Genomic DNA, 12,391 nt, shown 5'->3' on the forward strand with positions numbered 1-12,391 from the left:
CAGATGGCTTATTCGATCGCAAACGGGCAGTCCAGCCAAGTCCCTTCTTCTGGGCCATGTGAAGGAGGGGCCTTGAGCCCATGTTTCATCCATGCCTTTTCAATACGAATCGAGCCTTAAGGGTTCATAGAATGCATGGGTTCTTCACGGGAAATTGGGGCCACGGCCTGCAGTCAGAGGGAATGAAATGATGATCACTTGCATGGTCTTCAACAGGGCCAGGGGAGACGAGCCCAGCTGTCTTGTTTAAACTCATTTAAATAGAGGATCAGGCTTGTATTTTATAAAGCTAATAATATAGGTTGAGCTTACAAGCTCAACCCACTAACCCACAATGTGTGTTGGGTTGAGAAAAATAAGTTTATTTCTATGCGGGATAATTTTGGCCCACCTCATATAACCTAAGCTCGTAATGAGTTGGCCTACTTATTTAGAAAAAAAAAGACAAAAATTGCATGATCGTTCTCTCCATGTTCAAACCATCATTATTCAAATTATTAAAATAATTTAAATTACATGCTTATTATCAATTGCTATTGTTACACATCATATTTGATTAGCTGAGATAGTCATAAATCCATAACCATTCAAATGCATCAATGTAGCATGCATCAAGCCAAAGACTTTTTCACAATTTAATTTGAGTAAAATATTTTAATTTGGCACAAGCAATACAACCACCTTTTTTTTAAGGTTATGTGGGGTTCAAACTCTTTATCATTATGCTTTCATTTGAAGTAGTGCCGCCCTGGGTACTATATGAATTATTTTCAGAGTCATTTAAAATGATCTATATATCAACCTTCAATTTCTATTCAACAGCTTTTGAATTATGAATTACTATGTTGTCAAGCTGTGGATAAATTCTAATTTTATTTTTCCTTATATTATCTTAGTCATTACATTTTACTTTAATCATTACATTTTACTTTAATGAATTTAGAATTTCTTAGCTAACGTAAAAAAAAATGTTAGCTTGCTAACTTTTACTCAAGTTAATATCAAATTTAATTTTACTTTCTATACCTCTACATGTTAATTATGTTTATATGTTTAATTGTGTAATGCTAGTAATTAATGATACATAAAACTTCAAACGTTATGCTGAATTTATAATTTTTAAAATTAAAACAATCTATATTTTTTTATTGACAGGTTAACCTGCCAACTCACTATAAGTTGGTAGAAATACAACCCGCACGAGATATAGGTTATATCAACCCATCCTACCAAGCCCACAATTTGCTGCGGGCTAGCTCGTAGGTTGCGAGTTGACTCATATTACTAGCTCTATCATTTTACAATATTTATTTGGACTTAATCTAGCTAGACTAGTGGGCTTGAATAAATGAGATACCCTTTAGGGTTGTGGGCAAGCCTGCTTATATATATATAATTATTAATACTTAATAAATGAGAAGGTTGAAATTTCAAAAATAAAAAAGAAAACCTCATGGAAAAAAAAAATCTTGATGCTCTTGTCATTGTAAAGACAATTCAAAGAATAAAGTACAATAAAATATCATTAATATCAAAGATGATAAGGTTGCTTAAGACGATAATGATAATAATGATGATGCTTCTAATATTTTGGTATTATTATTTTACTAATATTTATTTAGCTTTGTTTGGTTTGATTTTGTAAATAGGACCAATGATGTGATATTTAATATATTAATATTTAATTATTTGTTGTTTAATTTGTTTTATTTCTATACCTTTGTTTTAAAGAAAAAATAAAAAAATAAAAGGGCTCAAAAATTGCAGGGTTGCTTTGAACCTATAAACTCTAAGGTCGAGTATTGCAAATTAAAATCTTGGAGTGCCAATAGGCCTTTCAAGACCAGCTCTTTAGGTGCAAGCCCATCAATGGCATTGCTTAGGATCATTTAAGATCGACCTGACATGTTTTTTCAATTATAGCCTTCAATAAGTTTCTAGTGTTCTATACAAAGCTTCATTTTTATCATCTTCTGAGTTTAATTTTTGCTTGATCAAGCAAGCAGATGTTGCTACCTTCTTATTATGCAAATGAATCTAGTCCATTAATTTGTTGAAATTTCAAGTCTTATAAGGGTAGCTTGCTAAGTGCATGTTATTTTTTTATTTGTTTCCAAGCTTTAGTTTCAAGTTTGTGAAACTTCCCTGTATTAAGTAGGAACTCTGACTTTCTTTGCCCCACTAATGAATTTCTCTAAAAATCAATCACAACTTACCATTTTAGTTCAAGCAAATGGTGTTTTAATGTTTAGCAAACATGTCAAAAATTGCATATCTCAGGTGGTGCAACAAGCGTTGTTGTTTATAGCGGCTTAAATATATTAGGATGGACATTAAACAAGGAGGGTTCACAAAAGAGGAAGGCCCAGTCATTTATAACCGGCCTTTGTGCTTAGATGGGAAGCAAACAGATATTTCTCGCAATTGACATAGTAAGCTCTTGTTCTAAATTTTTGACATTGTGAATTTTATTTGCCAACTTAGATGGCTTGCCTTTGCTCTTAGGCTTCCTGAAAGAAGAGACAACGGCTCCAAGAGCTCCACTAACATCGAGTTAAAGACAAGATTAGTATAACAAATTCTAAATATTTGCCCTCACCACCTCTATAATTTTTAACCCACGTAAATCATTTGTTAAAATTTTTTTACAATTTCTAACCTTATTATACCTATTGATAAATTTTCCTTAAGTTCATAAGGATTATTTGCCCACCCTAAAAAGCATCATTAGTAAAAAGTATATGTTATCTTTTTTAAGATATCATGAATTCAACTAAGTTGCACGGGGTTAACATTTAAATTTCTAATCATTCATTTAAGCTACAAGATCTACTATCTCTTAGATTGATTGTAGAAGTCTTCCTTTAACCTAACCAGTCAATCTATACACATTATTTTTGTTAGTATTCACAATATTTTTTGTTGGATATAGTTGGCACTTAAGAGGAGGTGAATTGGGTAATATTAATTTTTTTTAGATTTATATACCCAAGCAAATGCAACCAAGAAAGATGGAAGTGAATAACAAAAGATTCATGAAAGAAAAGCTTTGACACAATAGATTCATCCTGGGTCAATGCAACAACTTGGTCTACATTCGGACCTCAAAAAACACCCTTAGATTTTCTTTAACTATAATTATAAGCTTTAATCGGTGCTTGCAACTTCAATATAACTTTTAAGACTTGATTAGTTTTGTTTCAATAACAATACTTACTACAATTAATAAGTTATCACAACTTCCTTGAAAAATCTCTTTCTAATATTTTAACTTAGTTATGATGTAAAAATATCTTAAGAAATAACTCTCTACAAGGAGTAGATGAAATACAATGAAAGCTTAAGAATTAATGAGAGTTTTTTTCACAAATTTGTTAAAAGAGTTATTATAAGAATGAATGCAACATCTTTAACACACAGAAGAATGTTTTCAAAAATGTTCAGACTTATAATATCTCACTGGATAGATCAAAATTTGCATTCTAAACTTAAATGGAGTCATATATATAGCTTGGTAAAGTTCAGATAATTGGAACAATGAAAATAACTGTTAGTGACATCTTAAGCGTGGAACCAAGATGATTCATGCATGAAATGGAGTATGGCTAGGTTTTAATATTGCACACATGACAATTCAGGCTTGGATATATGATGATTTATGCATGATTTATATAGAGTAAAGTTCAAACTATTTTTCATGACAAATTAAGCATGGATTCCTCTTCTTCTTACACATGAAATGGCGGCAAAAAGCAAAGACATTCTAGATGACAAACCACGCTTAAAACCTCAAGCCCTTCAAGGGTGGATTGTCATAAGATGTTCTTACTCTTCAGTTATGTGATAAATCGTGCGTAAAGCCTTAGTGCATTCAAGTGTGAATTGAATGATAGAAACATTTAGCTTCTTCAGATGGCAAATCATGATTGAGTACATTACAAATCAAGCTTTAATTGGCTTGATTGGTTTTAGGCTTTTTTATATCAGACTCGAGTTCAAGTGATCATGTGACAAATCAAGCATAGAAATTTCCTTCCAAGCATGGATCATCACTCCCTCTAAATGCAATTTGATGCTACATGACAATTTAAGCATGGATTGGAGCACAAAAGCTTCACCAAGACATCTCACATATAAAGGTGGCAAATCAAGCATGAAAATTTTCATTTCAGGCGTGAATCATCACTCCTTAATGCAACCTAATACTATATGACAACTTAAGTGTGGATTAGCACATAAAAGCTTCACCAAGGCGTCTCACATGCATAGATGACAAATCAAGTGTGGATCATTTTTGATTCGGGCTTGAAACATCATGTGGTATGCCCAATATAACAAATCAAGCGTGAATCAATTCTGATTCGAGCTTAAAACGTAATGCAGTATAATGCTTAACTTTTATGGTCCAATTTAAGTGTGATTCACTTTACCTTCAAGCTTGAATCAAATAAGATAAGTCCTAATATGCACAAAAATGATCATCTAAAGCATGGATCATCTTGAATCAAGCTTGAAATGGAAAATAAACACAAGTGCACTCTAAATGAATGATGTTTAAGACTAAGAGACCTGTGAGCCTAAAGTTAATTTTAAAATAATGCATTCACATTAAATCAATGACATATGATTAAGTTCTCATAACTTTCACATTGAATCTAAAAGAAATAAATAATTAAACAAGCATAACTTATTCTTCTCTTGATTCTTCATGTTTTTGGAGGCTTTGTCACTTTAATGAATCTTGATATCCATGCAACAAATAAATACCTCTTCTCTTAATTTTGTAAATATCAAAACATATGGTTTAACATTTTTCATATTAGATATGACAATAAACCTAGTTTTTATTTAGATTTATTTTGAATACATATATTTATAAAAAAAACTACTTAGTATTTTATTAATTGAAGATTAGACATTATTATAATATAGCATTAGTTTTGTTTACCAATACATGATAAACAATAAAAGAAATTATCAAAATGCTAAACCGTGAAAAATATTTACCCAAATACTACACCAAAAATTAAAAATTATTTTTCTGTTCCCTAAAAAGTGAAGTCATTCACTAGGTGAACAATTTTAGCTTTTTTGATTGACGTGACATTTTATTCATTGTCAACTACAAGAGCTTGCCTTGCTTTTCCCACATGATTCATTCAAACATGGGATAGATGGTTGCTTACTATTGTTAATGACCCTTCAACACTCAATGAGTTTGATAGAACGTTTAAGTACGTGTAATGATATTAGAGACATACTCAACAATGGATCCATTGTATTGGTAATGACATTAGGTGTGTGTGTGGTAAGTTCTCACCTTCTTCTACTAGTACCGTTTTTGTTCTTTATAAAAAAGTGTTATAATCTAGTATCTTATTGTTTATTTTAGGCCTATAAAGCAAATAAGTTATACAGGCTAATGATTAGTTCTCTTTTAAAATGCTATCACTGCATTGATTATCGAGATAAGGTTGCTCAAGACTAATGCAACATCTTATTTTTAATAAGAGAATAATGATTTAATAGGGACCTCAGCTTTCTCTTATTCCATTAAGAGTTGAATTGCCTTGCCCATAAATTCCTTAAGATAGGCTAAGCAAATGATGTGATAACTACTTATTTACTTAATCACCAATTGAAAATGAAAATATAAGGGAATAAGAGCCTCAAAATTTTAATCAATCTCATTATATGCCAGCCTTATTGTCATCATCATCCCCTTCGCCTTTCCCATCCTACTCAATTTGAGTTTTATTATATGCCACACTCATCATCATCCTTTTTAAACTCATCAATTTTTACTCAATACAACCCTTCTCATTACATGCGTTGGCCTTGAGCAACCCTACCTCTATAATCGATGCAATAAGAGTATTATAAACAAGAATTAATCATTAGTCCGTATAACTCCTCTGTTATGTTAGTCTAAAATAAACAATAAGAAATCATATCGTAACACTTTTTTATAAAGAAACAGGATGGTACTACTGGAAGAAGGTGGAAACTTAATGCATACCTAGTATTATTATTAATATGATGAATTCACTGTTGAGTATGTCTTCAACATCATTGCATGTACTCAAAGATTTTATCAAACTCATCGAGTGCCAGAGGAGCATTGACAATAATATATGGTTATCTATCCTATATTTGAATGAATTGTATAAGAAAAGTAAAGAAAATAGAAAAAATAAATATTCTTACAATTAATAATGAATATTAATAAAAAAAGCTAAAATGGTTTACCTAGTGGTTTTATTTTTTATTGAATAAAAAAAAACTTCCAACTACAAAATTATTTTTGGTCTGGATGATTTTTAATATAATATTTAGATAAATATCTTTTAATATTTTGATATTTTTTAATTGTTTATCGTACATTACTACTCCTACCACGCAAGGGACGACAACGAGGGCAAACAGTAAAAATTAAGTTAAAAACGTTCATAAAAAATTTCAAAGTAAAGAAGGGAAGGGGGAAAAACGAAGGGCAGGACTTGGATGAGTGGCCAATGCCTCCAAGCCCCGAACGCGAAATACAACCTCGCCTTCCTTCTCCGTTTTCCTCTGCAAACGCTTTCTTTCCGATCTAATCCAGCGAAGACCTCTATTGTTCTGACTCAAAAGGCATCGAATTTCTTACAATCATACGTCCACCCTTCTGAAGCATATCAGATCCACGACATCCTGTTCTCTTTGATCTGCGTCTTTTCGAAATAATCTTTCCGGATCCACCATGGATTTCATGAAGGTCTTCGATCAAACTGTTCGAGAAATGTGAGCTCCTGTTTTCCTTGGTTGGCTGATTTTTATTCTCCCTTTCTGGTCTGCTGCGATTTCTAATCTCTATTTCAATTTGCAACAGAAAGAGAGAGGTGAATCTGAAGGTACTCAAAGTTCCCGAAATCGAACAGAAGGTAAAAAAAAAAAAAACTGGCAAGTATTTAAATCTAACTTTTAATTGTAAATTTTGCATGTCCCAGCCCATAGAGCGCTGGTGGATTGTTTCCCCACCTTTTCAATTTTTAAAATCACATTCTACTTTTACGATATACTTCCTCAATTTTATTAATGCCGGTTTTAGGATGGAATGCTTGTGAAATTTTCTTCTCCTCCCCTCCCTCCGTTGGGGAAAGTGGGAAGATTGAAGAACTTTCGCGAGTTGCTGGTAGTATCGATCTTCATCATGGAATTGGAAAATGTTTGTTCTTAAGTTAGTGGTGAATTTCAAATGTCGTCTAAGTCCCACAGTTTACCGCAATGTTATTACCTCGAAAACGAAAGCCCTCTAATGTATATTCCCTTCCCATATTATGTATACCTATAGGCCATGCCCAGATTGAGTAATCGTTATTCTTTGATGGAGATGTAATAGTATGATGATTAGATTTCGTATCGCAAGTAGATTTATTATAGGATAAATGGTGGCTTTTGGCCCTCAATTTCTGTCACCAGACTCAACTGAGGCTATGCCCAGAATTGTCCAAGTATATGAATTACAAATCGGCCGTTATTATTTCAGTTTTATTTGTATTATTGATTGATTTTTTGTTCACCACTCATAATCTAGGTTTTGGATGCTACTGATAATGAGCCCTGGGGTCCTCATGGTTCTGCTCTCGCTGAGATTGCACAGGCTACCAAAAAATTGTACGCTTTTGATTTTTTTCTACTTATATTTCTTTTTCAAGAAGGAGTGTTTCTTCTTTGGTGAAAGTTGCTTGCTATTTTAGTTGATTTATTTTGCTATACTTTTCAGTACTGAATGTCAAATGGTCATGAATGTCCTTTGGACAAGATTGGGTGAGACTGGAAAGGATTGGCGTTATGTATATAAGGTAACATTTGCCACATAATTGTACCATTGCTTAAAATTATAAAGTACTGGGGGAACCCTTTATTTACTAAGTCTGTTCATATCACATGCTACTTCTCTATGTTTCAATGCCTGAAGCTACTTCTTTTTTAGGCACTAGCTGTTATAGAGTATTTGGTGGCACATGGATCTGAACGTGCTGTCGATGACATTGTGGAACATACTTTTCAAATCTCTGTAAGGACTATTATCTAGACATCAGCTAATTTTCCCAGTAATTTTCAGCGACATTGATTATATGTCACTATCTCACATGACTTTGTATTGGTAAAGGTTGATTATATGTCACTATCTCACATAACTTTGTATTGCTGAAGGCACTTTCTAGTTTTGAATATGTTGAGCCCAGTGGAAAAGATGTGGGACTCAATGTCAGGAAGAAAGCAGAAAACGTTGTAGTCCTTCTGAATAATAGAGAGAAGATACAAGAGGTCAGAAATAAGGCTGCTGCAAACCGTGACAAGTTAATGAAATTTTCCAGTACTTTAATCCTGTTGATACAAGGTTATCTATATCAGCATGCTATTGTTAGTTTGATTATCAGTAAAGTAAATTGTTTTTGTTGCTTGGTTAGGTACTTCGGACTTTCTTCTACCGGAATTACATACAAGTCTGGGTCAGCCTCATTTAGCACTGGTAGCTATCAAAGCCATAGCAGTGATAAATATGGAGGTTTTGGTTCAAGTGACAGTGACAGGCATAGGGATAGTTATAGAGACAAGGCTTACTATGAAGAAGAAAAAACTGAGAATTACAACCCTGCAAAATCAAGCCATGGGCACTCAAGTGACAAACAAGAAAGCTCCTACAAGAAGGGTACACGCACTATCAGGTGGGGCATGACCTGCATGTGTTGTGCTTTGTAGAAAATTATGCATTTGGTGTTTAACCCTTGCTAGACCTTGTGTCCTGTCATCTAGGTAATTTTAGTTTCTGAGCGAGTGGTGTTTAAATTGTTCTTTTGAGTCTTCAAAGAATTTTTTGAACTTGAGTAGTGCAATTTATCTTTTGTTAATAGCTGATGAGCGACATGAGAATTTACGTGAATGGTTATTTCAAACTACATTTATATATATATGCGTGTATGTTTTTTACTATAAATTTTATTTTGTCTTTTAGCGCCTCTTACCAAAGGTGTTTTCCAGGTCTGATGCCTTTGGGCGCCTTTTACCTTTGATTGCTACTTGCTAGCGTTCTTTAGTAGCCTATAAAGAGATGTTGCTAATGCATAGTATAACAAACCTCATACTGACAGGATTTACGTCCACCACTTTAAAGCCTTTGAACATTTCACTTCTTTAGTTCTTTTCCTTAATCAATGAGCAGCTGCATTTTACTTTCTTAAAACTTATTCTTTGAGAATATTTGCCTTGCAGCCAAAATAAGGATAGTGTGCCATCAAGAGTACCCAAGTCATCTAGTAATATAAGTTCAGCTCACTCTCAAAGTTCAAGTTCAAAGGTGAACAACGATGATGACGATTTTGATGATTTTGATCCAAGAGGAACATCTGCTAGTAAGTATGGTTGCTGATTTCCTTAGATCACTTCATAGACAAATGTTTCTTGTGATTCAAATTTTGGTTGAATTCACTGCAGCTCACATTTTTGTTATTCTTTCTGGTGCATCTTGAACACATTTCTTCCAACATTTTATCCAGGCGGGCATGGCTGCATGTGCTATAATTTTGCAGTGTTTGTATATCTGTTTGCAGGATTCATTTACCTCATCCTGAGGTGGTTTATTTATGTATTATTTTGTTTCATTTTTCCCCAACAGAGGTTTCAGCTGGAAGCTCTAATCAGGTGGATCTTTTTGGACAAGATCTGATTGGTGACCTCCTGGATGCTCCTCCAACTTCTGTCCCCGCTGGAAAGCCTGCAGCAAGCAGTGTGTCAGAAATTGATCTCTTTGCTGATGCAGCATTTGTATCAGCAGAGCCTCATGTGGACCAAGGCGCTAGTTCTCAATCACAGGTTAGATGTTATACCTCTAATTTTAATGTTGCAGTTCAGTATCTTTGTCCAATGGCCTACTGTTTCAGGGGCACAAATATCTACTAATAGCAGGGATGGACCCTGAGCTCTAAACCCTTCCCCTCCATAATCATTGATGGACCAAAAGGGGAAAGTGTTGCCATTTACTCTAGCATATCACTCAACTAGACAGATTGCCTAATTTCATTGCATGTCTGTCATGTCAGTTTCTTGATATGAATAACGATGTCAGTTTCATTTTACATATCATTACATACTGAAGGGTATCATTCTGGTGGAAACATGCAAAAGTATGCTAAAATGGTCTGGAAGGGGGCCTAACTGTTGGAGTGAGTGACACTGCTCACAGTTGATAGAGTGATGTGCAATTTATTATGAGAGGAGTACAAGTTAATATTGATTATTGCAATTAGTAGTCTTTTAAGTTTTAAATTGTGAATTTTTCCCCTGTGATTGCTTTCTTTCTTCATGTTTGTTCCTTCAGTGTTAAGTTCTTCCTATCAGTGTCAAGGAATTTTCCTTCCTTTTATTTGCTGGTGATTGTTTGTACAGAACGAGGTTGATCTGTTTGCTTCCCAACCGGCTGGTGCACCCTCAGTTACTGCAACAGTTGACTTGCTTTGTGTTTCTGACCCAGTTGTTCAACCGGACAGCAAGTTACAAAGCCCTGCTTTTAAAAATAATAGCACTGTTGATCCTTTTGCTGCCGTTCCTCTTAATAATTTTGATGGATCTGATCTTTTTGGTGAATTTACTTCTCGTTCTGATTCAGTATCTGAACAGTCCTCCAAAGTTCCTATCAGCGGCGGCAGCCAAGATAAAATGAATGGTAAACCCTTTGCAGAGTCTAAAATTCCACCTAAAAAGGATGCTTTCCAGGTGAAGTCTGGTATCTGGGCTGATTCGCTGAGCCGTGGGTTGATTGATCTCAATATATCTGCTTGTAAGTTTGTTATCTTGACCTCCTTAATAAGTTTTTAATGGAGTAGTATCTATCTTCCAAAGGGTTTCGGCCTTCTTTGCTGTAGCAAAGGAGACAATCAGACAAGACTAGAGATTGGAATAGAGAGTGGAGAAAGAGGCAGGATAGGAATTGAGCTCGTGTATCTAGTTCTCATGGTTTCAGCTTCTTTATCTACTTTTTGTTACAACGGAGATGCAAGGCCTTGGGATGGACTGAGTGAACTAAGGGGTTGGGTAAAGATCGAACCTGTGTGTGTCAGGGCTTCAGCCTTTTAGGTCACGATAGCACGTGTCTCAGTGAATGATTAAGGTATTAGATTCTCGTATATTTTTGTGAGAGTACATTTTGTGGGTAAGATATTTGGTGGACTACTTGTGCGTTCATCCACTCCCCCCTTGCCCCATTCTGTTTGTGTGGACTTGTTTATTTGTGCTTTCACGAATGATGTGCTATCTAAAAGCCTTTTTTCTGTCTTCCTTTGCACTTTCTTTCCCCCCTTTTCCTTTAATTTTTTTGGAATGAAAATAGAACATGCACAACCAAGGAGGAAATTAAATCCCCTGCTTATCACGTTCAATCCACTCCTTTTTCCTCGCATGTCAATGACGTAAATTTTGTGTTGTTTTGCAGCCAAGAAAGTATCCCTAACTGATGTTGGGATTGTGGGCGGATTGAGTGATGGATCAGATGAAAAGGAAAAAGGTCCTCCACAATCATATTATATGGGAAGAGCTATGGGATCTGGATCCGGTCTTGGTATGTCTGGATTCACTCCTTCACAGCCGGCTGGTGGGGACGACATGTTCGCTAGTTTGAGCGGCCAGCAATATCAGTTTAGTGGGTTTCAAAAGTGAACTTTTCAGATATTTATCTCTTGCCATTCCATCACATCTTTATTTCATGTTATGTGTGTTGGCATTACGGAAGCTGTTGAGCTCTTTAGCATGCTGGATTTCGTTTATATAAAGATTAGTCGCAGTTTGTGTCTGCATTGTCTATGCCGTTGATTCCAAAGTCCTGTGCAGTGGCCAAAGTTGTGACACTGCTCCGAGTTGTAGAATATCCGTGCTCTTGACGTTGCTGTTTGCAAAAGCCATTGAATACTGAAAATAAAAATACCCTGTTAAGGCCTCATTTCTCTCGTTTCCCAGTATTCTATTGAAAACAGTTTCTGCTGGGGCTGGGACTGCGCCTGCTGTAGCTGTGAGGATGTCGATATTTTTTAAAAAATAAAGGAATATTGTTTTTTGTTAAAAAAATGTTGGTGCTCCAATTTATTAGGAATGCAGTAAAGAAGTTTTCACTATTTTATTTTCTTATTACTGCTATTTTTTCTGGACAAACATGAGATTAGACATTGGGAACAAACAAAAGTTGGTCAAAAGCGCTAGAAAAATGAAAAGAACACACGCCTCTATGGCAGTGGATTTGATGAATTTGATCTGTCACATGGTTGTTTGATGTGAAGATAAATAATCCTTCGTATTAATCAGCATATAAAAAGCCTTGAATATGATTGAGATGATAAACAAAAAAAAATTCAGTGCCAGC

The 12,391-nt window shown here is 34.7% G+C and overlaps 1 protein-coding gene across 1 annotated transcript; it reads left to right on the forward strand.

Moving 5' to 3' along the window:
- The first annotated feature begins 6,466 nt into the window (after positions 1–6,466).
- On the forward strand, positions 6,467–11,974 carry LOC129298136 (clathrin interactor EPSIN 1-like). The gene is made up of 11 exons (XM_054936540.1): positions 6,467–6,780; positions 6,869–6,920; positions 7,574–7,653; positions 7,763–7,841; positions 7,973–8,056; positions 8,197–8,342; positions 8,454–8,711; positions 9,256–9,395; positions 9,659–9,855; positions 10,429–10,819; positions 11,471–11,974. The coding sequence occupies exons 1-11, from the start codon at positions 6,740–6,742 to the stop codon at positions 11,692–11,694; spliced, it is 1,692 nt and encodes a 563-aa protein (XP_054792515.1). The 5' UTR covers positions 6,467–6,739; the 3' UTR covers positions 11,695–11,974.
- Positions 11,975–12,391: the final 417 nt, after the last annotated feature.

Source organism: Prosopis cineraria, unplaced genomic scaffold, assembly GCF_029017545.1.
Source record: "Prosopis cineraria cultivar Desert tree isolate PC_DT_omini unplaced genomic scaffold, ASM2901754v1 PC721, whole genome shotgun sequence".
In the NCBI taxonomy this organism is placed as follows: domain Eukaryota; kingdom Viridiplantae; phylum Streptophyta; class Magnoliopsida; order Fabales; family Fabaceae; genus Prosopis; species Prosopis cineraria.